The 25,609-nt window shown below is 41.2% G+C and overlaps 1 protein-coding gene across 1 annotated transcript; it reads right to left on the reverse strand.

The window, feature by feature from the left end:
* Positions 1-4,595: 4,595 nt before the first annotated feature.
* Positions 4,596-5,531, reverse strand: LOC131914249 (olfactory receptor 8D4). The gene has a single exon (XM_059266839.1). It carries the CDS (start codon positions 5,529-5,531, stop codon positions 4,596-4,598), a length of 936 nt encoding a protein of 311 aa, XP_059122822.1.
* Positions 5,532-25,609: the final 20,078 nt, after the last annotated feature.

Below are 25,609 nucleotides of genomic sequence, written 5' to 3' on the forward strand. Positions count from 1 at the left end.
TGATATATTCAGAGATACCTGTGCTAATGTGTAAACCTATTTTGTTCTCCTGTTAAAAGCTCAAACTGGCCGGGCGGTGGTGGCGCACGCCTTTAATCCCAGCACTTGGGAGGCAGAGCCAGGCGGATCTCTGTGAGTTCGAGGCCAGCCTGGGCTACCAAGTGAGTCCCAGGAAAGGCGCAAAGCTACACAGAGAAACCCTGTCTCGAAAAACAAAAACAAAAACAAAAAAAAGCTCAAACTGCTAGCATGTTTATGTATATAAATATATATGTGTGTGTGTGTGTGTGTGTGTGTATGTATATAAATGCGTGTATATGTGTATGTATGTATACATATACAAAGATATATATGTATACATATGTATATACGTATATATATATGTGTGTGTGTATGTATGTGTGTATGTATATATATATATATATATATATATATATATATATATATATCTTTGTGACAGAGGGAGAGAGTTGGAGATAGTTATGACCCCCAGCTAAGGAGCTATTGACAATTGATATCTACTGGGAGAGGGAGAACCAGTTTTCTTTAAGGGTGTCACCCCAGGTAGGTTGACTACACTCCAGCGGAAGTCCACACATCCAAGAGTACAAGAGCAGCACAACTGTAATTGTTGGGTTAGAAAAGAAAAGAAAACCAAGTTGGGTGGGTAGAGAAGGAGGTAGATCTGGAAGGAGGTAGAAGAGAGGTGAGTGCAATCAAAACACACTGGACACAGTTCTCGTCTCAAAGAATTAAAAAAAAAAAAGACTAAAAGAAAACTTTGTTTACTATAAGTAATTGGAATATTTTGTCCGTCATAATCTTGAGGATTTCGGTGTCATTACGGGGTCCTTCGATTCTTGTCTTCTTGAAGGATGACCAGTCAAGACAGAGACGATTGGAACTCACGTTTGTTTGGCAAGCAGCACAAGCAATGCTAAGGAAAGTAAGCTCTCCCAAGAGAGTGGACTCAGGAAGCACAGCATTGTGGGTAAACTAAGCTGGAGCTCCAGAGACGGAAGGGAGCTGCCCCAAGGCAGGAAGCACAGCCTTGTGGGTAAACTGAACAAAGCCAGCAGTGCAAGGAGTTAAAGGAGTGGTCTGCCCCAAGGCAGGGAGCGCATAATGGATTCTCTGTTGTGTGACTTAATGAATATTCATGAGGAGGGTGGAGCATTTGGAAGGTGAGTTGACACAGTTCATGTCACAATCATGGTGAGCCAGACATTAGTTTCATAGTGGTTTTTTTTTTTTTTTCATGATCTCCACAAAAGGGAAACTGTTGCAGAATATTCCTTTACACTGTGTGAAGATGTGCCACTATAATTGATTTAATAAAGAACTGAATGGCCAATAACTAGGCAGAAAGAGGTTAAGCAGGACTTCTGGAGATAGAGAGGTCTCTGGGAAACAAAAAGGCAGAGTCACCAGACAGAGAGGAAGCAGGATGGGCAGTACAGAGTAAAAGTAACTAAGCTACATAAAAGAATGTAGATTTTAAAATATGGGTTAATTTAAGTTATAAGAACTAGTTGGGAACAAGCCTAAGCTAAGACCAAGCACTCATAATTAATAAGAAGTCTCCTCGTGGTTACTTGGTAGCTGGCAAGCAGGACAAAGAAAGATACAAGAAACTGTGTCAAAAACAAAATGCCGGATTCTTGAGGTTGAAAGCCCTTCATTAGTGCACATATCAGGGTAGGGGATGCTCCAGTGCTTTAGCTTCCGGAACAATCTAACTGCAGCTTCAAGGATGTTTAACCACAAAGGGGCATTTTTGATAGACACAGCAACCAAGGTGCAGCTGTAGTTTTCCTTGGTTCCATCATAGTTAGTTGTTAGCCTATGTGGTGGTCTTCCATGTCTACTTCCTGGAGTAGACCATTCTTACCATTTAGTCTGTTGCAGTTAAGTGTATTAGAACATGCGAAAGTCAGCAATGTCTCGAATGTGTTCCTCTGGGGAGAGAGCCGTTCAGAGCCTGGAAGCCTGCCTGTTTGGAGCCTGGAAACCTGCCAAGATCAGCTTTGTTTGTCTTCCAGAGCACTGTCTTTCCTCTTATCTGGTCTGAGTGACAGTCTAACATTCAGCAAACTCTCTCATTTACTTTCCTGGGTATTCCTAATCCCACCACTATAACCCTAACATTTTTAATTGAAAATATTTTTTTCATACAATACATTCTGATGGTGATTTCCCCTCCCCCAACTCCTTCCAGACACTCCCCACCTCCTCACCCACCCAAATCCACGTTCTTTCTCTTTCATTAGAAAACAAGCAGGCATCTAAAAAGTAATAATAAAATAAAAATCAGAATAGGACAAAACATACAAAGAAACTGTTTAAAAAATAATAGAGCCAAAGAAAAAGCACAAAAAATACAAACACAGAGACACACACATTTGCACACACAGAAATCCTATAAAAAGGCAAAATCAGGAAACACAATATAAACAAAAGACATGTAAGCTAGAAAAATGCCCAGACAAAGCCTTATGAAACAAACAAAAACAAAAAACCTTCAAAAATACCAGAGTTCATTTTGTGTTGGCCGTCTACTGCTGGGCATGGGGCCTGCCCTTAGGTGTGGTTTGTATATTCAGTGAGACTCCATTGGAGAAAATTAATTTTTCCTTTAAGAGAGGTAAAACCCTACCATTCTAATATCTACTTAACCCTAAAGTGTGTTTCCTCAGAACAATCAGATAACTAACTCTACCATGTTCATATTTATTTCAGCCCCATGGGAAAATAAAATGACACATGTATAAACTCCACACTTATTTAGGCCTCTCATTTAATTTTGCTTTTATTTAAATAAGACTCATCTAGTGATTGTGGTTTATATTTTTCTTATTTACAAATTTATTCTAATTGTACAAAATGTTACCGCTGTTGGACACAGTATTTTCTATTCAATGATAAATCTTGACTCAAGAAGTTTCAGTCCGCTCATGTTTCCATCCCTAATTTAAATCTGATTTAAATAATTTCAGTAGCATAGAAAGTGTTCTGTACATTTCTATGCTGGCCAGCAACATGTTTTACTTATCCAAACAGCCCCTCAGATGAGCAAGCATGAATATACCTTTCCATCTACTATCACTTCATCCCAAATGTCTTTATTTACACAGTTGTATTGATTAAAATCCTTAGGCAACTGAAAATCATATAGGTCAGTTTTTTCTAAATTCATGTCTATGCCTGTAAGTAAAATGTTTGCTCATTTAATTGCTGATATTTTAGCATAATGTCATCCATCAAAATAAGATCCTGTCTATCACATATCCCATACTATTCCAATACTTTCTGTCTGGTGTGTTCGGTCTTTTATTCAGCACAAACTGAATAAATGAATTGCTATAATAAATACATCACACCCTCCATGCAGTGGGCTTTCTTGGCTGATCATGAGTTTAAAGACACTGGGAAGAGGGATCTACAAACCCCAAATGGGCCTGACAGATGTGGCTTTTCAGGCGGCAATCATGTGCACCTGGATTTCAAACTCTGGTTAATTTTAACCTTTAAAATCAGTTCTTTGCAGACATACTGACGCCATTGAAGTAATAAATAACTTGGAGAATGCCTTCTTTAGCTTATCTCAATTCTTACCTGGAATGCAGAACATCAGTGAATGACCTCCAGGCCAGATATGGTGCTGTTCTTCACAGAAACCCACAGCCACCACAGTTACATCCACTGCTTTGCAGCGACCCTTTTGAAGTCTTTTGTTTGTTTGTTTGTTTGTTTGTTCCCCAGACATGCAGGATGCCTTTTCAGTGCACTTATTCTGATCCAACCGTGTTTGGGCTCAGATGAGCTCTGTTTATATTCGGTGTGTCTCATTTTACTTTTCACACTGACAAGCTCATTCTTGAAACTGTTTAATGTAACTTTCCATTCAGAACATACCATGAACTGAAAATTAAAGATGCCTAATTTATGGCATAGAGAAAAAAATGTCATCTCACAGAAACCAAACAGAAAGAAGCAAAATACTGCATACACACTGTTCAAGATGAGGAAAAAAGTATGATGTTTTATTAGATTTAAATATTTCCTAATCTCGATATGCTATGTCTTCTGCCTGGATGACCAGATGTCATGTATTCTCACTGAGGTCATATTCACTTGATTATTTGCTTAACCTTCATCCTAGAACTACACTTACATTGAGTGTTGGATTTTAATGAGCCCCTTACAGTAAACACACAGGAAAACGTCCTCCACATTTGTTATAAAATGTTTTGTAGGAATTCCATCACACATTTGTTTTGTTTTCTCTAAATGACTATGCAATGCACTGTGGTTTTTTCCTCCTCTTTGGACTAGATTTAGGAAAACAAGGGTTAAAAAATAAAATGTTTAATTCTGGTAATGATATGAAACTTTAAATTTAAAATATATGCTACTGCTTGCTTTCATATCTACTATATTATACTATGTTAATCATATGTGTGTGTAATTCAGTAATCTGAATATTTGTAATATAGTTACATAGCTAACCTCAGCTCAGCTCAGATTGCTTTTAGGGATCAGAGTATAGACATGATTAGGAATACATAAATACATCTCAGTATAAAGCACATTTATTATGAAGATATTTTTCTTCTTACAAGCTTCACCAATGCATTTTTTACTTCCTTGTTCCTCAGACTGTATATCAGTGGATTTAGCATGGGAATTACTGTAGTATAAAACACTGAAGTCACTTTCTCATGGATAAGTGAACCATTTGAAGCAGGTTTCAGATACATGGACATGAGCGATCCATAAAATATAAGAACAGCTGTCAGGTGGGAGCTGCAGGTGTTAAAGGCTTTGGACTTGCCCTCTTTCGAGTGGATGCGGAAGATGCTGGCCAGAATAAACCCATAAGATATGATTATTGTCAGGCTGGTGGCTACCATATTAAAGCCACCAATGATAAAAATCAAAAGCTCATCAACATAAGTGCTGGAACAGGAGAGTTGAATAAGAGGGACAATGTCACAGAAATAATGTTTAATGATGTTGGATTTGCAGAAAGATAACCTTAATATACAGCCCCCATGAATCACAGCGTCGGTGAAACCCACTGAAAAGACAGCAGCCACCAGTAAAGAACAGACCCGAGGGGACATGATGACAGCATAGAGCAATGGACTGCAGATGGCCACATAACGATCGTAGGCCATGGCTGCCAACATGTAGCATTCAGAAATGACAAAAATACAGAAAAAGAAGAGCTGAGCCATACAATCGGAATAAGAGATAGCTTTATCCCTGCTTAGAAACCCCACCAGCATTTTGGGAGTAACAACAGACGAGTAGCAAAAATCTAAAAAGGACAAACTACTGAGAAAATAGTACATGGGGGTATGCAATTGAGAGTTCAGCTTGATGAGTGCCATCATGCCAAGATTTCCCACCGTAGTGACTATGTAAATCACCAAGAAGAGACAGAAAAGGGGCAGCTGAAGCATTGGCTCCTCGGTTAACCCCAACAACAGAAACTCAGTCACCGTGGAGTGATTTCTTAAGCTCATTCTCCTCTGAGAAATTTGTAAAGATGAGGGGGGAAATGTCAAATAAGAGCGAATCCTTGTTCTTGAGTCCTCCAGAGCCCAGGTGTTTCTAGCTGTGAAAACAAAGACTGTGTTATAAAATTCAAAGGATCAACATATACATTGGAAAGTCAGTAAGCACCTACTACCATCTGTTTTATGAACCACCAATATACTTCACCATCTCCTCCAGGGCTTCAAATTCTCTGGGCAAAGGATCAAACATTCCACCCTAGAATCTAGGACAGGAGTCATGCTAAGGATTGTGAAGGCATTCTCCTGAAGCAAATCAGCAGAAGTGCATAACTAAGAGGATGGAACCAAGACACTTCTCAAAAGACTGTGTGACTGTGGCTCACTCTGCTTTGCCCACACAGAAGTTGTTATTCCTACCAACTATTTTTTTTTTTTTTTGCAGTCTAGATTTTCCAGCATTGATAACAGAATACTGGCCAAGTATTAAGAGGTATTGCATGAAATGAATACTCAAGGATCATTTATTAGAAACACCTGATGAGTTACATAGACTGTTCCTCAGTTCTCGTAAAGGACTATATAGAATAAAATATTTCCAAGTGTGTTTAATGATAGGCCACTTGGACACTTTTTTTTTTTTTTTTTTTTTTTTTTTTTTTGTATAGCAATAGTGTGACTCGGGAAACAAGTTCTTATGTGTTAGCAGTATTTTCAAGTGGCCTTTAAATGGTTTTCCTGGTTGAAAGTCTGTTCTCCTCGCACTTACAGACGATGGGAGAATGCTGACCTCTCAAAGGCATTCCAGCCTTTTTGTTCTCAGCGCCTGTCCATCAGTAACCCCGAGATCTGTATCTCTTCCTGGAGGCTTCCAAACAGCACTTCTCTATTCCTGTCTTCTGGTGAAGGGCCAAGATGGTAATCTTGAAGTGGCCTGCCCTCAGGTCGAACAAGGCCTTGTCTCTGAGGCCTGACTACTTTTTCCTTGGTTGTACTGACCACAGAGCTCTGTCTGAACTTTCACACATGGAGTCCTTCTCAGGCTTGTATCTATCATTTTCTCAACCTCTTTGGTTCTGGATCTGTCTCCCTCCATGGCTCTTCAAGAAGCTGTTCCATTTTGGTTTCCAATCAGTTATTAACATTAAGGACAAGATACCATTTGGCTACCTGAACTTCCAAAGATGCAGGAAATTATTTCCCAGAACCTTCTCTCTTTCTGAAGAAAGGGAGCTTCATGACATTCAACAGGTATTTTCTTAGTGGGGCTCAACTCTGCAAAGCACAAATCTTTTGCATCATGAGCAAATGGGGGTACCCAGTTGCCCTTGGCCTGTTACAGAAACATCTATAGGTGTCTTCCTGTCCCATTACCCTTACCAGTTAGGGTACACATATGCAGACTAGTCATAATGACTGTACAGAAAGGCAAAGGAAAGGGGTGTTCAACAAGATTTTTATTCTCATGTTTTATTTCTCCTTTAACCTCATAGATGTTTCCATACCAGTCTTTAATCTGTCCTGAGGGTCACATACACACTAACCGTTCTCAGTACATATCTAATGCTCCCACACAAGCCCCTAGTCTTACCAGCCTTTTTATCAAAGGAAAATGTCTTTCATATTTCCTGTTTCTTCTTTTGTTCTAGTGTCCTACATATTTCTGACTTCTGTTCAAATCAGTTCTCCTTTTTATTTTTCCTAATGTCCATGGAAATTTTAGGTTTATGTCCTTTCTCCTCAAAATGGTCCTTTGTCCATCAACATCTGCATCACTTGGGAGCTTGTTAGGACAAATCTTGAGACACATAGTGTATTTCAACTTATGGTGCATATCCAGTCAATGTAGCTACACTTAAAATGCTCAGTAGCCACTTAGAGGCTATCTTACCGTAAATTTTTTTTTTAAATATGAAGTCTCATTATGAATGCAGAGGGCAACAGTGAGCACACCGTTATAGTTCTGACCAAATCTCTAAGACTTGTAGGGAAGCCACTAATTCACAATGCAGTCTTTGTGAACTTTTTTCCGTAAAACTTAGAACTACTGCAAAGCATTGTTGTATAAGCTACATAAGACCAAAAGTATGAGCAAATGCTAACACTGTAAGGTCTTCAAAGCACGTGTTGAAGCTCAGTCTAACGTCATCTTCCCTGTACTCCTGTCGCTGACTCAGCGGGGCACAAATACGCGTAGACTCTAGAGCTCATGGGGCAATCAGGAGTGGATGTTAGACCACGTTATCACAGTCAGAAGATACGACCACTTCTGAAACTCACCTTCTTCCTTCTGGTGGCTTCAGGAGACTTCTTCCTCCTGGTGGTTTCAAATGAGAATCTCTTTTTTCCTCTTCTCCAAGAAATAAAGGTGGGTTAATACCTTCTTCCCTAACTAACTAAACAACAGCAGATAACAAGAAGCTGAGAGTTTGGTTCTTAGTTTAAGCATTTTATTTGAACTAAAATAAATTTCTGCATTCATTAATGTAGAAATATAAAGACAGTCATCCCTGGGGTTTCTTTTTTCCTAGGGCCTATCAACCTGTGAGTTTGTAAGACCTGGTCCCAAGCTGCATGATACATCATTTCATGCATCCGGCATAGATTAGGCACACTGAGCAAAGCTCCAAACACTCCCTTAGAGCTTTTGCAGCCCACTGGATCTGAAGGCCACCCAACACAGACCCCTCTAGGACATGCTGTTGAATTACTGGGTCATCCCAGGAGGCACCTACATGCTCATAGGTGTTGTTTGATCTCAGAAATGGAAAGCCTCATTACTATAGAGTATATTAGATTATAAATTATGCCTTTAAAAGGTGGGATGAATTTACTTAAGCTGAAGATATATGATGAAATATTCAATATTTAGATAAGGATATGAACAAAGAAACTAAGACGCAGAAAACATAAGCATATATAAAAGACATCAGGAATGGTTTAGTACTTCCTGGATAAAGGTGCCCCATGAGGGACACAGAACTGGCCTCTGGTTCCTAGGCATGGATCTCTGGGACATCTGGCAGAGTGCCTCATGATCTTTGGATGAGTCTCTTTCTAGAGACCTTAAAAAAGTACATGTACTTAAAACTTCCAAATTTCAGGGAAAACAACTAGATCTGGCTTTGGGAATATTTGTGTGTTATCTCATAATTAGTTATAAAGTATATACTACATTAAAACGAGTAACTCTAGTGGGTGGAGAAAAAATAATAAGTTGTGGCTCTTGTTTATATCAATTTGGTGTTAAACTATGTCCTCAAATGAATCTGTATTTTTAGGAAACATGCCCTTGGGATCATCCATATCCCCCTAACTGTCTATCCTCCCTTTGAGGGAACAGCCATTATAGAACTTCTTCTAACACACACACACACACACACACACACACACACACACACACACACACCCCTTCCTCTCACATCTGTTTTATAAAGGAGAAAGCCCTAGTTCTGTGAATTCACCCAGTCACTGCAAATGTGTGTATGTGCGTGTGTGTATGCGTGTGCGTGTGCGTGTGCGTGTGCGTGTGTGTGTGTGTGTGTGTGTGTGTGTGTTATCTTCCCTACCATTTTAGAGCTTGTTGAGATAATGCATAATTTCTTATTTCTCGTTGTGTCCCCACACCTGGCACATACAAGTATCTATTCTTTCAATAGCATATTCATCCCCAAATACCTTCTAAAAACAAATTTACACTTGTTTATTTGTTTGTGTGGGGGTGGGCATGTGGACACATATGGGGGCCCATGGATGACTTGTAAGAGTTTGTTCTTGCTGGGCGGTGGTGGTGCACGCCTTTAATCCCAGCACTCGGGAGGCAGAGCCAGGCGGATCTCTGTGAGTTCGAGGCCAGCCTGGACTACCAAGTGAGTTCCAGGAAAGGCGCAAAGCTACACAGAGAAACCCTGTCTGGAAAAACCAAAAAAAAAAAAAAAAAAAAAGAGTTTGTTCTTTCCTTCCACCATGTGGGTCTAGGGGGAACAAACTTAGGTTGTTAGGTTTGGCAGCAAGCCCTTTATTTGGTGAGCTATCTCACCTTAAGAATCTTTTTCAATCAGACTATTTTGTTCTTGCCTGTTTAAAAATATTATTAACCAAAAAATCAATGAAAATGGACTCCCAGAGAAATATTTTCATTAATATTTGCCAGGAAAGTGACTATATTAATTTGATTCTTTTGTTTTCATTTATTAATAATATTTAAAAGAATACAAAGTAACGAGTTTTGTTATGGTACTTTATATACTTAGGTCATTTCATTTTTTCTTGCACTGCATCCCTTGCCTGATGCATAATTGGAAAAGTTTTTTTTTCCATTCTGTAGGCTGCCATTCCACTCTGGTGATATTTTCTTTGCTATACAGAAGCTTTTTTAATTCATTCATCAATTTTGGGCTCCCATCAATTTAGAATTATTTCCTGAGCTAATGATGTGATTTTCAGAAAGTTCTTGCCTCTATGCGTGTCTTGAAATGCTTTCCTCTAGCAGTTTTGATGTTTCAGGTTTTACATTAAGGTCTTTGACTCACTTTGAATTAACTTTTATACAAAGAGAATGATATCAGGCTAGCTTTATTCTTCTACGTGAATATACCTAGTTTTCCCAGCACCATTTGTTGAGGAAGATCTTAATTTCCAAAGTATGTTTTTGATGATTTTGTCAAAAATCAGGTGACTATAGCTGTGAGAATTTATTCCTGGGTGCTCTGTTCTACTCCATTGGTCTACATGTCTGTTTTTTGTGCCAATGCTTAGCAATGTTCATTACTGTGGCTCTGTGGTATAATTTGAGATCAGATATTATGATACTTCCAGAATCATGGTTTCTGCTTAGAGTTGATTTAGTTATTCAAGGTTCATATGGATTTTAGGATTTTTTCCAGTTCTGTAGATGATGTCATTGGAATTTTGATGGGGATTATCTGTAGATGATGTCATTGGAATTTTGATGGGGATTGTGTTGAGTTGGTAGAATATTTTTAGTAATATATCCATATGTATATTATTAGTTCTGCTAATCCATAAGCAAGGACAGTCTTTCCATCATCGAGTGTCTCCTTCAATCTCTCTCTCTCTCTCTCTCTCTCTCTCTCTCTCTCTCTCTCTCTCTCTCTCTCTCATTTGTTTCAGTATCTTAAATTTTGTCTTGTATAGATAGATCTTTCACTTCCTCAATTAGATTTTTTTATGGGTATTCTTAAGCTACAATACATGAAAATTTTCTGATTTCTTTTCTTTCAACAAGTCATGATTGGTATATAGAAAATCTCCCAATTTCGTATGTTGATTTTGCATCCTGCTAGTTTAATGAATGTATTATCAGATCTGAGAGTCTTTTGGTCATGTCTTTAGGATCTTCTAAGTATATGATCATTTTATCTGAAAAGAATACTTTTTTTGGACTCTTCCTTTTTTATTTATATTCCTTTTAAGTCTTTCTCTTCTCTCACTGCTCTAGCTATGATAAGTACCAATGGGGCAAGAACAGAAAGGGTGGGCACCATTGTTTCACTCTTGATTTTACAGGAAGTGTTTGTCTGTCCCCATCTAGTATGATGGAGGATGGAGATAAGTTTATCAACTAAACACTTTATTATTTTTAAATCTGTTATAGTTTAAAGTTTTCTTCTAATTCTCTAGTGATTTTTTGAACAGAGTCTGTTGTAATATCTTCTTTTTAATCTCTAATTTATTAACATGTGTCTTTTTTCTCTTTCCTTTAGTTACTTTGTCTCTGAAGTTCCTATGTTGACCTTTAAAGGTCACAGTGGGGCACTGAAGTTACTCATTGCTATCATGGCCTTAGTGTTTGTTTTATGAAATTAGAAGTCCCAACATTTGAAGTATGTGTATTTGTAATTGTTATAAATCCTTAAGGAATTGCTTTCACTATTATAATGCAGTGGTTGTTTTGTTGTTGTTGTTGTTGTTGTTGTTGTTGTTGTTGTTTGTCTCTTACAGATTTAGTTAGAAGATTACCTTATCAGATATCATGACAACTTTACCTCTTCTATTTGTTTGATAGATTCACTATTAGCCTCTGACATTTGTTTTTACTTTTATTTGTGTGTATGGATGTGTGCCTGCCTGAGATTATGTGCACCATGTATGTGCAGATGCCAAACTATTGAAAGTCACCTCATGTGGGTGCTGGGAACCAAACCTAGATGCTCTGCAAGAGCAGTAAGTACTCTTACTCTTAATCTATGGGTGACTTTGTCTCTGAGGTATCTTCTTGGAGGTGACAGACAGTTGGATCTTGTGTTTTGTTTGTTTGTTTGTTTGTTTGTTTGTTTTTCAAAAGTCTCCATAGTCCTTTTTTTAATTGAGAAAATTTTTTATTCATTTTACATACCATCAAAGATCACCCCCTTCCCTCCTCCTGACCCTCCAGCCTCCCCCTCCCAACCCACCCCCTATTCTCTCCTACAAGAAGGTAAGGCCTCCCATAGAGAGGTACATTTAGTAAAGACAAATCCAAGCCCCTTCCCCTGCCTCAAGGCTGTGTGAGCTGTCCCATCATAGAATTGGGCTCCAAAAGGCCTGCTCATGCACCAGATATGGATTATGATCCTACTGCCAGGGGCCCCTTAAGCAGATCGAGTTATACAACTGTCTCGCTATGCAGAGGGCCTAGTCCAGTCCCATGCAGGCTTCACAGCTGTTGATCCAAATTTCATGAGTTCCCACTAGTTTGGTTTGGTCATCTCTGCAGGTTTCCCCATCATGATCTTGATGCCCTTGCTCATAGAATCCCTCTTCTCTCTCTTTGACTGGACTCTTGGAGCTCTACCTGGTGTTTGGCTGTGGATCTCTGCATCTGCTTCCATCAGTTACTGGAGAAAGGCTCTATGATGACAGTTAGGGTATTCACTGATCTGATCATTGGGATAAGCCAGTTCAGTTCAGGCACCCACTCCACTACTTCAAGTAGTCTAAGCTGGGGTCATCCTTGGGGATTCCTGGGAATTCCCCTAGCACCCGGTTTCTCTCTAGCCCTACGATGTCTCCCTCTATCATGGTATCTTTTTCATTGCTTTCCCACTCCTGTCCTGTTCCAGCTCGACCATCCCATTCTCTTATGTTCTCATCCCCCATCTCCTACCCTCTATTTCCCATCCCTCATCCTCAGTTTACACATGGAGATCTCCTCTGTTTCCCCTTCTCAGGGTGATCCATAAGGATCTTGTTTTTTAATCCAGTAAGTCAGTCTGCATTTCTTTATTCATTAGTTGGGGCTATTCATGTTTAAACATATTATTAAAAAATGCGCCGGGCTTGTGGTGGTGCACGCCTTTAATCCCAGCACTCGGGAGGCAGAGCCAGGCGGATCTCTGTGAGTTCGAGGCCAGCCTGGACTACCAAGTGAGTCCCAGGAAAGGCGCAAAGCTACACAGAGAAACCCTGTCTCGAACTAAAAAAAAAAAAAAAGAAATGCTAATTAATTCCTTTAATTTTATCAATTGTTTTTTCTTGGTTTTTGAATTATTGTTCTTTTCTTTCTTTTCTATTAATAGTAAGCAAAATAAAATTAAATAATTAAGAAAATGACCAAGAAGAATCTTGTGGACTGGAAAAGAGTGAAACATTAGAAAAGGGAACAAAAAATGGGAAAATAAAACAAAACAAAAAATAGCATCTCAATAATCAAAGTGGTAAGAAACAAAATTAGATAAAGATAAAAAGCACCTTACAAAATAAAACAAAATAAAAAGTTTTTTAAATTAACTAATATGATAAATGCAAAATGCCACTAAAAGCATAACAGAGAGGAAAACAGGGAATGGAGCAAAAAAAAAAGGAAAGAAAGAAATGAAAAAAAATGTGAAGAAAACAGACTACTCAATATTGAAAACAATGTGTGAACAATTATATGAATGTGTGAAGGAGAGTGAAAAATAAAGGTAGGCAATAAAGAAAAATTACCACTAAAGGTATAGTAAAAAGAAAAATGAGAGTCACAGTAGCAAAAAGAAAAAAGGAGGAAAGGAGAGAGAGAAGGAAGGAAGGAAGGAAGGAAGGAAGGAAGGAAGGAAGGAAGGAAGGAAGGAAGGGAGGGTGGGGAGGGAGGGAGGGAGAAAGGGAGGGAAGAAGGAAGGAAGGAAGAATTGATGCAACTTCCTCTCAGGACTTTGGAACTTGGAGAATACTGCCAGTTACATGCTTGAGATGGGACAGAGAAGGCATGGGTTGGACTTGGGAGCCCCTGTCTTTCCTGTGGCTTCTGCAACATTGGTGCCTCTGCTGGACAAGTGGAGACTTCTCTTCAGGCTTCCCTTCTTTGCACACCACGACTCTGGGCTCCCATGCTCAGCTTTGCAGTCTGAGCTGGTCAGGTTCTGCCATCTGCCAGCCAGAGTTTCTCCGGGTCAGACTCCCTGGAGGTCTCTCAGATTCTAGCTGGAGAGTAACTTCCAGGTGGGAGTATGGGGAGCAACCAGAGCACTGGGACATGTACCTGTGGAGCATCCTTCTTAAGATTTTCAAGATTTTGAAGTGCTAAAGTATTAATCACCCTGCTGGAGGATTGCACTTCAGTGCTCCTGGTTCCACATCAGGGGCTGGCAGAGAGGTAGTTCTGGAGGCTGATCTGCTTGCTGACCCGAGGCTCAGCCCTTTCATCTACAATGTCATTTCCAGCCGATGAGACCTGCTCCGGGCCACTGAGGGCAAGGCTGTGTGCTTCACTGCCTAGATGGAGCCTCGTGAAGTCTGCGTGCTTCAACTTGTCAGTGTCCAGCACTCCTACTCGCCACAATTGCCTCCTTGGGCTGTCTCTCACATAGGAACTGTGGCAGACTAAATTCTAGCTCCCTGGTTTGTGTGTGTTCCTTGTTCCCAGGGCTCAGGGAACTTGGTTTTAACAAAAGATTCCCTCTCTTAGTGGCCCCCAACTACAGTGCTCTGACTGACATAATGGCATGATGGTATGGCTCTCCACTGACTTGCCTTCTGAAGGAAGCACTATTTTATCAACTTGATTTGAGGTTTGTGAGGGCTGTGAGCTTGCTCTACACCACTGCTTCTCTATCTGTGGGTCACAATCCCTTGGAAGTTGAATGACCCTTCCACAGAGGTCCCCTAAGCCCAATGGCAAACACAGACACTTACATTACAGTGCATAATGGTAGCAAAATTATAGTTATGAAGTAGCAACGAAAATTATTTTATGGCTGGAGGTCTCCACAGCCTGAGCAACTGTATTCAAGGGCCACAGCCTGAGAACCACTGTTCTAGACAGAGGACTGCCGGCCTCTTCACCAGAGATGCCTGGCTAACTGTTTGCATGAGGCTTCCACTTCCCTTCCGGGCTGTGGAGCTGTACAGCAGCAGCCGAAGCTCACTTGGCTTATTCCTTTTCCATGAGTCATTCATCCTTTTCTCAGCTGTGACAGATTTGTGTCACTGCTTTTGTGAACTCTGAAGTGCTTCCTCTAGCTCTCCAGAATAGAGTCTATTGTTTCTCATTCTCCTCTTCTCATTAACTGGATCCATAGAGGAAGTTTCTAGTCTGTCATCATTTATTTAGAGTGTTTTCACACAGTATTTTTTGTTTTCTTTTTTGTTTTTTTACTTTTACTGATCTTTTTGTGGTTTCACATCATGCATTCCGATCCAACTTATCTCCCCATACCCTCCCATCCACCCTCTGCCCTTGCAAACTTCTCCCAAAATGAAACCAAATTTAAAAGAAAAAACAAAAACAAAACAAAGAGATAAAACAAATCAAAACCAAAAACAAAAAAAAGAAAGAAAAGAAAAAGAAGAATCTGGTCATGGAAGCTGTTGAGGCATACACAGTTGACCCTTTAGTCTGTTCATCTTTACTTGTAAGTGTTCATTGCCACGAGTCATTGGTCTGGCTCGAGGCTTCTGAATTCTGCTACACCCCTAATAATGTCTCACTGGGGCTCCTCTTGGATATCCTGTTGTCCTGTGTCATGAAGATCCTGTTGTTTTGGATCTGTAGGTTCGTCTCCTTCATATGTTCCAACAGTTTATAGATTCAGTGGATGTTGGGGTGGGCCACCTCGTAACCCTGGTTCTGGGCCTGGGTGGCAACTGGGTTAGTCAGCTTGCTAGCTTTCCCTCATCACCACTACCCAGATAAGCTCTTCAGCACTGCCTCAGCCAGTGCAGCCTACAGCAAGGAGCCAGGCCAGTTCTCCTGCTCAGATCCAGGTCCCCCTCACTCATATCACCAGGTCCAGCTCTACTGCTTTTCCCAGGCAAGATACAGGGCCCTCTCTCCCAATTGCTGTAGGGGATATGGGGGCGGAAAAGGGGGTCAGGTCTCTTGCTCTCACACCCTCAGGGCTAGCTCACCTGCATCCCTGACAGCAGGGTCAGCTCTAGTGTGCTGCCCAGATGGGAAGCCGAGGCTGCGTCCTTGTGCACTGCTAGCTCTCTCACTCTTGTGACCCCAGGGCCAGCTCTCTTATCTACAGCAGGTGGTAATGGGTGAGGCGGAGGAGAGCATCTTAATCTTGGTGGGGGGGGGGGGATCAGCTCTCTTGCTCTCATGTCATCATAAGCTCTCATGTCATCATAAGGGTTGAATCACCCCCAACCCCAGGATCAGCTCTGGTGTGCTTTCCAGGTGAGGTGCACACCTGTATGAGAAATGAGGCTAGGTAGAGCCAACTAACCAGGGCCAGGACTAGTCATCCCCAGGCTAGTGAAGAGTGGAGCCAGCTCAACACAGTATGGTCCCAATGACCCCCATGCTAAGACAAATGGACATCAATGAAGACCTGTGGTAGGACTGTGGATCCAGACATGGTCCTAGGCAACAGCCCAGGCCTGGATGTCACCATAGTCCCAAGTGGCAGTGCAAGCCATCCAGACTGGGATGGCCCCCTCAACAGCATGGTCCTTGGACACCAACATGTCCTCAAGTGGCAGTCTAGACCCCCAGCATCAGCATGTTCTTTGATGATCTCAGGAGCCACAGACATCAACATAGACCCTAGATGAAGCAGGGCTATGGACCTAGATATGGCCCTCGGCCACAGACATATTCCTGACAATACCATGGCCCCAGTTGACAGCCATGGCCACCCACATCAGCCTGGCACCAACAGTGGCACAGTCCTCGGACACCAACAGGATCACAGGTTGTGGTCCAGACCTCAGGCATTCACATGGGCCCTGGCAGCAACATGGGCCAGAAGCATCAACACAGACCCCAACCTTGGCAGGACCATGGACCCAGACATGGTCCTCAGCAGAAGCCCAGGCCAGGTTGTCGTTATGGCCCCAGGTGGCTGTGCAGGCCACCCAGATTGGCATGGCCCCCATAGCCATGAGGCTCGGACACAAACGTGGCCCCACCACAGGCCTCCATATAGCCCCCCAGGAACAACAGGAGCCACAGAAATCATCACAGGCCCTCTTGGCTGCTCCAGGGGCCTAGATCAAGACCTGGCCTTTGTGATAGTTTAGGCCCAGACATCTCCCTAGACTCGGGTGGCCAACTGGATATTCACGTCAGCCCATTTCTCACTACCCTCGCCTTTCAGATCCACCTCTTGCTACAGCCCACTTTCTCCCTCTCTTCCACTTCCCCACCCTGTACTCTCTCACCACAATGGTGCCCAATCACCCAGTATCAGCGCTCTTGGTTGGGTCACAAGTGGCACTTGGTTGAGTACTGCCTGCTCCAGCCATAGGGATGGTGTAAAGCTATTGCCTTTCTCTTTCCCATGCCTGGGCCTAGAGATCTCGAGCAGCACTTGGTATGATGGTACCTGATTGCCCAGCTCTAGAGGTACCAGGCTGACTCCTGGTGGGGCCAGCAGCTCCTGGTTGACTGTGGCCCCCACAGACCCAAAAGTCTGGGGGGTACCATCTGTGTCCATCATCAATTCAGGTCCAGGTGGGGCCAGTATATTTTGAAAACTGTCTTAGTCAGGGTTCTCTAGAGGAGAACATTGTGTGTTTGGGGGGGTGGGGTGGGAGTTACTAGAATGGCTTACAGGCTGAGCTCCAACTAATCTAAAGATGGCTGTCTACCAACAGAAGATCCGTGTACCTAGCAGTTGTTCAATTCACAAGGCTGGATGTCTCAGCTGGTCTCCAGTACACACCAGAATCCCAAAGAAGTAGGCTCTAAAGCCAGTGAAGGAATGGACTTGCAAACGAGAGTAAGAGCAAGCAAGGGAAGAGAGCTACTTCCTTCTTCCATGTCCTTTATATAGATGTGCCAGCAGAAGGTATGGCCCAGATTAAAGGTGGACCTTCCTACCTCAACAATCTGAATTAAAAGTGGGTCTCTCCACTTCAAATGATTTAATTAAGAAAAAAATCCCTCACAGGTACACCGAGTCACCAGGTTTTAGTTAACTCCAGATGCAGTCAAGTTAACAACCAGGAATAGCCATCACAATCACATAACTTCCCTTCCCCCAACTCCTCCCAGATTCTCCCCACTTCCCTGCCCACCTAACTTCATGACCTATCTATCTGTCTATATCTATCTATCTATCTATCTATCTATCTATCTATCTATCTTTTAAAAAATTGAAAACTGAAACAAAACAACAACATAAAACACCATAAGAAAAAATATCAAAACAAAAAGTGCACAAAAATCTTGGAGTCCATTTTCTATTGGCCAACTACTCCCTCCCTGAAGTGTGGTTTGATATACCTGGTGACACTCCATTGGAGAAAACTGGTTTTCCCTTTCCCAGCAGGTACCAACTGCAAATAGCTTCTCGGTTAGGGGTAGGACTTTGCATTCATGTCCCCTTCTCAGTGCTGGAATATTGTCTCTTTTGAACCTGTACAGGTCTTGTGCATACCCACAGTATCTCTGTGAGTTCATTCATGAATCAGTCCTGTTGTATCTGGAAGACAGTGTTTCCTTGGAATTGTCCCCTACCTCTCACTCTTACACTCTTTCTATCTCCTCTTCCACATAGATCACTCAGCCATGAAGGAAAGGAGGTAATGAAGACATCCCATTTGGGACTGGGTGCTCCAAAGTGTCTCACTCTTTGCACATTTTCCACATTGTTGTGGATCACTGTGTTAATTCCCATCTGCTTCAAGAAGTTTCTCTCTTGAAGGTTGAGTGATGTACTGATCTATGAGTATAGAAATATGTCTGTAGGAGCCATCTTACTGTTATTTTCCTTTAGCAGAATAATAGTAGTAGGTTTCCCCCTAAGGCTTACAACCTATCTAGTATCAGGTTCTTGCCCACTTTAGCAGCGTCATGTATAGGTTCCATCTCATGGAACAGACCTTAAGTCCAAGGTAAAAGAAAAGTGATTTGTCATTCTCTAATACTTTGTACCACTATATTGCAGGTAGATCACTGCTGTAGGTCACAAGCTTGTTGATGGGTTATATTGATGATTATTTTTCTGTAGCTGGAGTTATCTCCAGTCTCACCCAGGCCCTCAGCCACTCAGACCCACATAAACACACAGAGGCTTACATTAATTAAAACTGTATGGCCTAATGGCTCAGGCTTCTTACTAGCTAGATCTTACATCTTAAATTAACCCATTTCTATAAATCTATATCTTGCCACGTGGCTCATGGCTTACTGGTATCTTTACATCTTGCTTCCTCTGTGTCTGGCTGGTGACTCCTGACTCAGCCTTCCTGTTCCCAGAATTCTCCTCTCTGCTTGTCCCACCTATACTATACTTCCTGCCTAGCTACTTTCCAATCAGCATTTTATTTATCAACCAAATCAGAGCAACATATTCACAGCATACAGAGCAATATCCACAGCATTTTTCTCTTCCAATAGCATACAAAATACCGTAAGCACTATGAACATTAATCAGTAAGGATCAAACTTCTAATTGGACACCATCATGATTTCTCCATGTTCAATGAAATAAGTAAATGATGTCTTCAACAATAAGAGCCTATCATCAGGTTGTGGAGGGTAACTGATAGCCTTAGCAACTGTCTGTGATTTGGGGGTGGGTGAGGCAGCTACAGGTTCCCTTTGACCAATGATGCAACATGTTGTAACCTATTTCTGGCACTGGAGGTTTTACTTGGTAGCATAATATGTCTATTTAGGGCATTGTCTCCCCCATTATGGTGACTCTATTTAAATTCCATATATATGCTGGGGGATGTCTTTCCGTAAGCTGTGAATATATGTTATTCCCATTGGTTAATAAATAAACTGCTTTGGCCTATGGCAAGGCAGCTTGGAGGCAGGCAGAAAATCCAAGGAGAGAGACAGGAAAGAGAAAGGCAGAGTCAAGAGAGACACCAGCCTGCCGCCCAAGGAGCAATATGTCAGTAGACCAGTAAAGCTACAAACCACATGACAAAACATTGATTAATAGAAATGGATTAATTTAAGATGTAAGAGCTAGCTAGCAAGAGCCTGCCAAAGGCCATACAGTTTGTAAATAACATTAAGCCTCTGAATGATTATTTTATGAGCAGCTGTGGGACAGCAGGACCGGGCGGTCCTGGAGAAAACTTTTGACTACACACACACACACACACACACACACACACACACACACACACATACACATGAAGCTTCTATCGTAGAGGGTTTCTTTTGAAAAGTATGGCTTTTCAAAAAACTTTTAAAGTTAGCTGTCACTCTGTCATATCCCCCCCCCTCTCTCTCTCTTTTGGTTTGGTTTTTCAAGACAGGGTTTCTCTGTATAGCTTTGCGCCTTTCCTGGAATTCACTTTGTAGCCCAGGTTGGCCTCAAACTCACAGAGATCTGCCTGCCTCTGCCTCCCGAGTACTGGTATTAAAGGCATGCACCTCCACCACCCAGCTATATTCCCTTCTTTACCTTGCACTCCCATCCCACTCTCCATTTAATCTTCCTATTCTAGTTTCTCCATTGTGTCTTTATACCACTATACACTATTTACTCTTCCTTGGAAGATACCCCCACCCTTGATTCCTTACTAACCGCCTAACATCTTTGATTATATGTATTGAAGCACATATGTCTAAAGCTTAAAAGCTAACGTCCACATATAAGATATGTTTGTCATTTGGGGTCTGGGTTACCATAATCAGGGTGATTGCTTCGAGGTCCATCCACTTCCCTTCAAGTTTCATTTTTCTTAATAGCTGAATATCATGCAAGTGTTCCATATTATCATTAGCCATTCATTAGTTGATAGACATCAAGGCTGTTTCTAATTTCTGATTATTATGAATAGAGCAGCAATGAACACAAAATGAGCAAGAATCTTTGTAGTAAGATGTGCAGTCTGGTTCTATGCTGGAGTGGTATAGCTGAATATTGTGGTAGCTTGGTTCTCAGCTTATTTCGGAACCTCCACACTGATTTTAATGGGGGATGTACCAGTTTGCACTCCCCTCAGCAATGAATAAGTCATGCCCTTTCTTTAAGTCACCAGCATGAGCTATCATTTGTTTTCTTGATCTTGGTCACTCTGACTGGGATAGAATGAAATCGCAAAGTAGTTTTAATTTGCATTTTCCTCACAGCTTTGGATGTTGAACATTTTTAAGTGATTCTCAGTCATTTATGTTTCATCTTTTGAGAACTCTCTGTTCAGTTATATACCCTATTTTTAATTGGGTTATTTATTTTCTTGATACTCGGGGTTTAGTTTTGTTCTGTTGGGGTTTTGGGGGGTTTGTTGGTTTGTTTGTTTGTTTAGTTGGTTGGTTTGGTTTGGCTTGTTGTTGTTGTTGTTGCTATTTTTGCTTCTTTATATATTTTAGATACTAACCCTCTACCAGATGTATAATTTATAAAGATTTTTCCCATTCTGTGGGCTGCTGCATTGCTTAATGATGGTGTCCTTTGCTGTACAGAAGCTTTTCAGTTTCATGAGGTCCCATTTACTAATTGTTGGTGTTAATGCCTGTGCTATTGGTATCCTGTTCAGAAAGTTCATCCTGTGTCAAAGAGCTCAAGAAGTCAATTATATTTTTATAAACAAACAGATGATTTATTGAAAGTATTTAAAATACAGTTGAGAGCATGTTGAGTAAGTCAATTATTGTAAGAGCATCAAATAAGATTCATAGTAGCATATATAATGTGTGGGCAAATATGAAAGCCTCCTCCTCCTCCTCCTCCTCCTCCTCCTCCTCCTCCTATTCAGCTCGGGGTCATCTCTGTGACCTCCAAAACCCAGTTGTCTGGTGATCCCAGTAAATAAAAGGCAAAAATTGTGATGTAATTGTCTAAATCTTCATCAAGGTGCATGAAGCCCCAGCTCCAGCAGGCATGTTCTCACATGGACTCCTTCTCAAAAATAGCTCCATCTAGTATCCACTTATGAATGAGTACATACCATGTTTGTCCTTCTGAGTCTGGGTTACCTCACTCAGGATGATATTTTCTAGTTCCATCCATTTGCCTGTAAATGTCATGATGTCATTGTTTTTTATTGTTAAGTAGTACCCCATTGTGTATCTGCACCACACTTTCTTTATCCATTCTTCAGTTGAGGAGCATCTAGGTTGTTTCCAGGTTCTGGATATTATGAATAATGCTGTTATGAACATAGTTAAGCATGTGTCCTTGTGGTACGACTGAGCATTCCTTGGATTTGTATAAAGCAAAGGAAAACCAGATTGTAACCTACAGCTCCAGAGAAGCTAGCTAACAAAGAGGACTCTAAGTGGGACGAATGGATCGCCCTGGGAAGGGAAAATAGATGAAATCTCCATGAGTAAACTGGGGATGAGGGGTGGGAAATAGAGGGTAGGAGATGGGGGATGAGAACATAAGAGAATGGAATGGTCGAGCTAGAAGAGGGATGGAGTGGGAAAGCAATGAAAGAGATACCATGATAGAGGGAGACATCATGGGGACAGGGAGAAACCAGGTGCTAGGGAAGTTCCCAGGAATCCACAAGGATGACCCCAGCTTAGACTACTTGAAGTAGTGGAGTGGGTGCCTGAACTGAACTGGCTTATCCCAATGATCAGATCAGTGAATACCCTAACTGTCATCATAGAGCCTTTCTCCAGTAACTAATGGAAGCAGATGCAGAGATCCATAGTCAAACACCAGGCAGAGCTCCAAGAGCCCAGTCAAAGAGAGAGAAGAGGGATTCTATGAGCAAGGGCATCAAGATCATGATGGGGAAACCTGCAGAGATGACCAAACCAAACTAGTGGGAACTCATGAAATTTGGATCAACAGCTGTGGAGTCTACATGGGACTGGACTAGGCCCTCTGCATAGCAAGACAGTTGTATAACTCTATCTGCTTAAGGGGCCCCTGGCAGTAGGATCATAATCCATATCTGGTGCATGAGCAGGCCTTTTGGAGCCCAATTCTATGATGGGACACCTTGCACAGCCTTGATGCGAGGGGGGGCCATGGACCTGCCTCTACTAAATGTACCTCTCCATGGGAGGCCTTACTTTCTTGTAAGAGAGAATGGGGGGCCGGGCAGTAGTGGCGCACACCTTTAATCCCAGCACTCGGGAGGCAGAGCCAGGTGGATCTCTGTGAGTTCGAGGCCAGCCTGGTCTACAGAGTGAGATCCAGGACAGGCACCAAAGCTATGCAGAGAAACCCTGTCTCAAAAAAAAAAAAAAAAAAAAAAAAAAAAAAAAAAAAAAAAAGAAGGAATGGGGGGTGTTTTGGGGGGGAGGCTGGAGGGGCAGGAGGAAAAAAGAGGAGGATCTTTGGTATGTAAAGTGAATAAAAAAATTCTTAATTAAAAAAAAGAATAGCTCCAATTCAGAACAGGGGCAAACAATCCAGACATTTGAGGATGTGGAACAAGTTATCTTGAGAGTAATAGATTTCCTAAGGAGAAAGATTAAATGCAGATACCCTGTTAGTTCATGGACTCAAGTAGGAAACAGCCCTACAGCAGGGGAAAATCTATATCTGTACTTAACAAAGAAGATCAGATATGAACGATTACGTTTATGGTATGAGGATGGTAGGTGGTTATGGGCAAAAAATATCTTTAAAATCAAATGTCCTAAGTAATCAGCTATTCTGCTTCCATTCGTCCTTCCAGCATACTGCACAGAGATCTATTATAGATTATTAGCCAATGAATTATACATGCTATAAATGATGTTTAATAAAAAGAATTTCTTATCAGCCTGTCATGATTCTATGCATATGCAAGTAGTTGATTTGTGAGATAAAAATTATTCATGACTTGTACAATAGCATGCAGGAGCCAGTTTACTGGGAAGAATAAGCATAATCAAAAGCATAAGTATTCACTGAATTACAGAGTCAGGAAATATTACAGCATAGCAAAGTCCATCACCTACTTCTGCACATAAGGAAATTCTATCCTAATAGACTTTGTTCACATCTCAGCAAGATTCTTGAATAAGGAAGGAAAGAATATAGAGACCACGTAGTATAAAATACATCTGATTGTCAGTGTATACATGCTCCATAAACATATGCAGTATGGATACTATTTGCCCATTAACACTTTCTTCACTTAAACCCAACAGGCAGAGAGGAAGTTCCTTCATGTAAGTCTCCAGGATTTATGTTGACGCTTGGTGCCATTTTTTTCAGATGTCAGGATTTCCAGCTACAGGAAACCTTGAGTAAATAGCCTTGGATACATATTGTTTAAGCTGGAGTCAGACTACCCAGACATCATCAAAAGATGACTGCTACTATAGGGCCTCTCGTCACCAGGCCAACGTGCATTCTTACTGAGCCAATGAAGGTAGATGTCACCCTTTCACTTAAGGTGAAAGAAAACAATATCTAGATAGGAATCACAGAAACAATACAATTAAAAACTGTCACAAGATCCCAGGGTTATGAAAGTTCAGAAGTTCGTTGTAATTTACTAGGCCTTATGATTCTGACAATTACCACTTGGATCACAGAGGCACCTACACAATCTACTAAGAAGAGAGAGAGTAATTTAGATTAGTAATCATTTCTTTTTTCTTACAGTCTCTAGAGCTAGTGTTATTTGGAAAGTCTTAATTGTCTCAATGGGGCACATTCAATTATTTGAAAGTGAATCCTGCAATCATTAGTGCCACACTGTTATCATTTCTATTTTCTAAGACAACTACGGGAGAAAAACACTTTTATGTGGGGATATATTTAAAAATAGATTCCCATTTTAAAAACTAGCCCCCAACCTTTCATTGGTATCTTAGTCAGGGTTTCTATTGCTGTGACAATATACCACGACAAAAAGCAACTTGGGGAGAAAGAAGTTTATTTCATCTTACATTTCCAAGTAACAGTTCATCATTGAGCTAAGCCAAAGCAGGAACTTGGAGACAAGGAATGAAGCAGAAGCCATGAAGGAACATTGCTTTTTGGCTTGCTCCTTATGGCTTGCACAACCTTTCTTGTTCCCAGGGCCAGCAGCCCAGGGGTGGAATGACCCCCAATAGGCTGGGCCCTCCAAAATCAATCACTAATTAAGAAAATGTCCTACAGGCTTGCCTATAGCCAGGTCTTACCGAGACATTTTCTCAGTTGAGTTTCTCTTCTCTCAGACGACTCTATCTTGTGTCAAGTTGACATAAAACTAGCCAGCATGGTGAGTTTTGATCACAAGAGTGAGAAGATTCATTATTCATGGCATATTTATCTTGTGGACCTTAATAATCTTGACATCCAAGTAACTGGACAGAGCACATAGCATTGAGAGAGAAGGAGGGAGAGAGAAGGGAAGCATGGAAGACAAGGGAGGTAGAGGAAGGAGAGAGAGAGAGAGAGAGAGAGAGAGAGAGAGAGAGAGAGAGAGAGAGACTACATGTGTAGACATTTTCATTTTCAAAACTGATTAAGATCTATTTCTGCTAAGCTGAATGTGATGACTCATGCATTTAACCCCAGGACTCAGGAGGCAGAGGCAGGCAGATCTCTGAGTTCGAGGTCAGCCTGGTCTACAGAGAGAATTCTAGTACAACCAGGGATACATAAAGAAACCCTATCTCAAAAATAAATAAATAAATAAAATCCATTTTATTAACTTTTGTGTTCTATGGCCAAGTTATCTCACCTCTCTGAGCCAATGTTTCTTTATTGGCAATACTGATATAAAATGGAGTTTTTCTAATTAAGTTTTTTGTATTTCTGAAGGTCACACAAGAAAAATGTGAAGAATTATATAAAGTATATAAA

The sequence above is a fragment of the Peromyscus eremicus genome, chromosome 7 (genome assembly GCF_949786415.1).
Source record: "Peromyscus eremicus chromosome 7, PerEre_H2_v1, whole genome shotgun sequence".
In the NCBI taxonomy this organism is placed as follows: Eukaryota; Metazoa; Chordata; class Mammalia; order Rodentia; family Cricetidae; genus Peromyscus; species Peromyscus eremicus.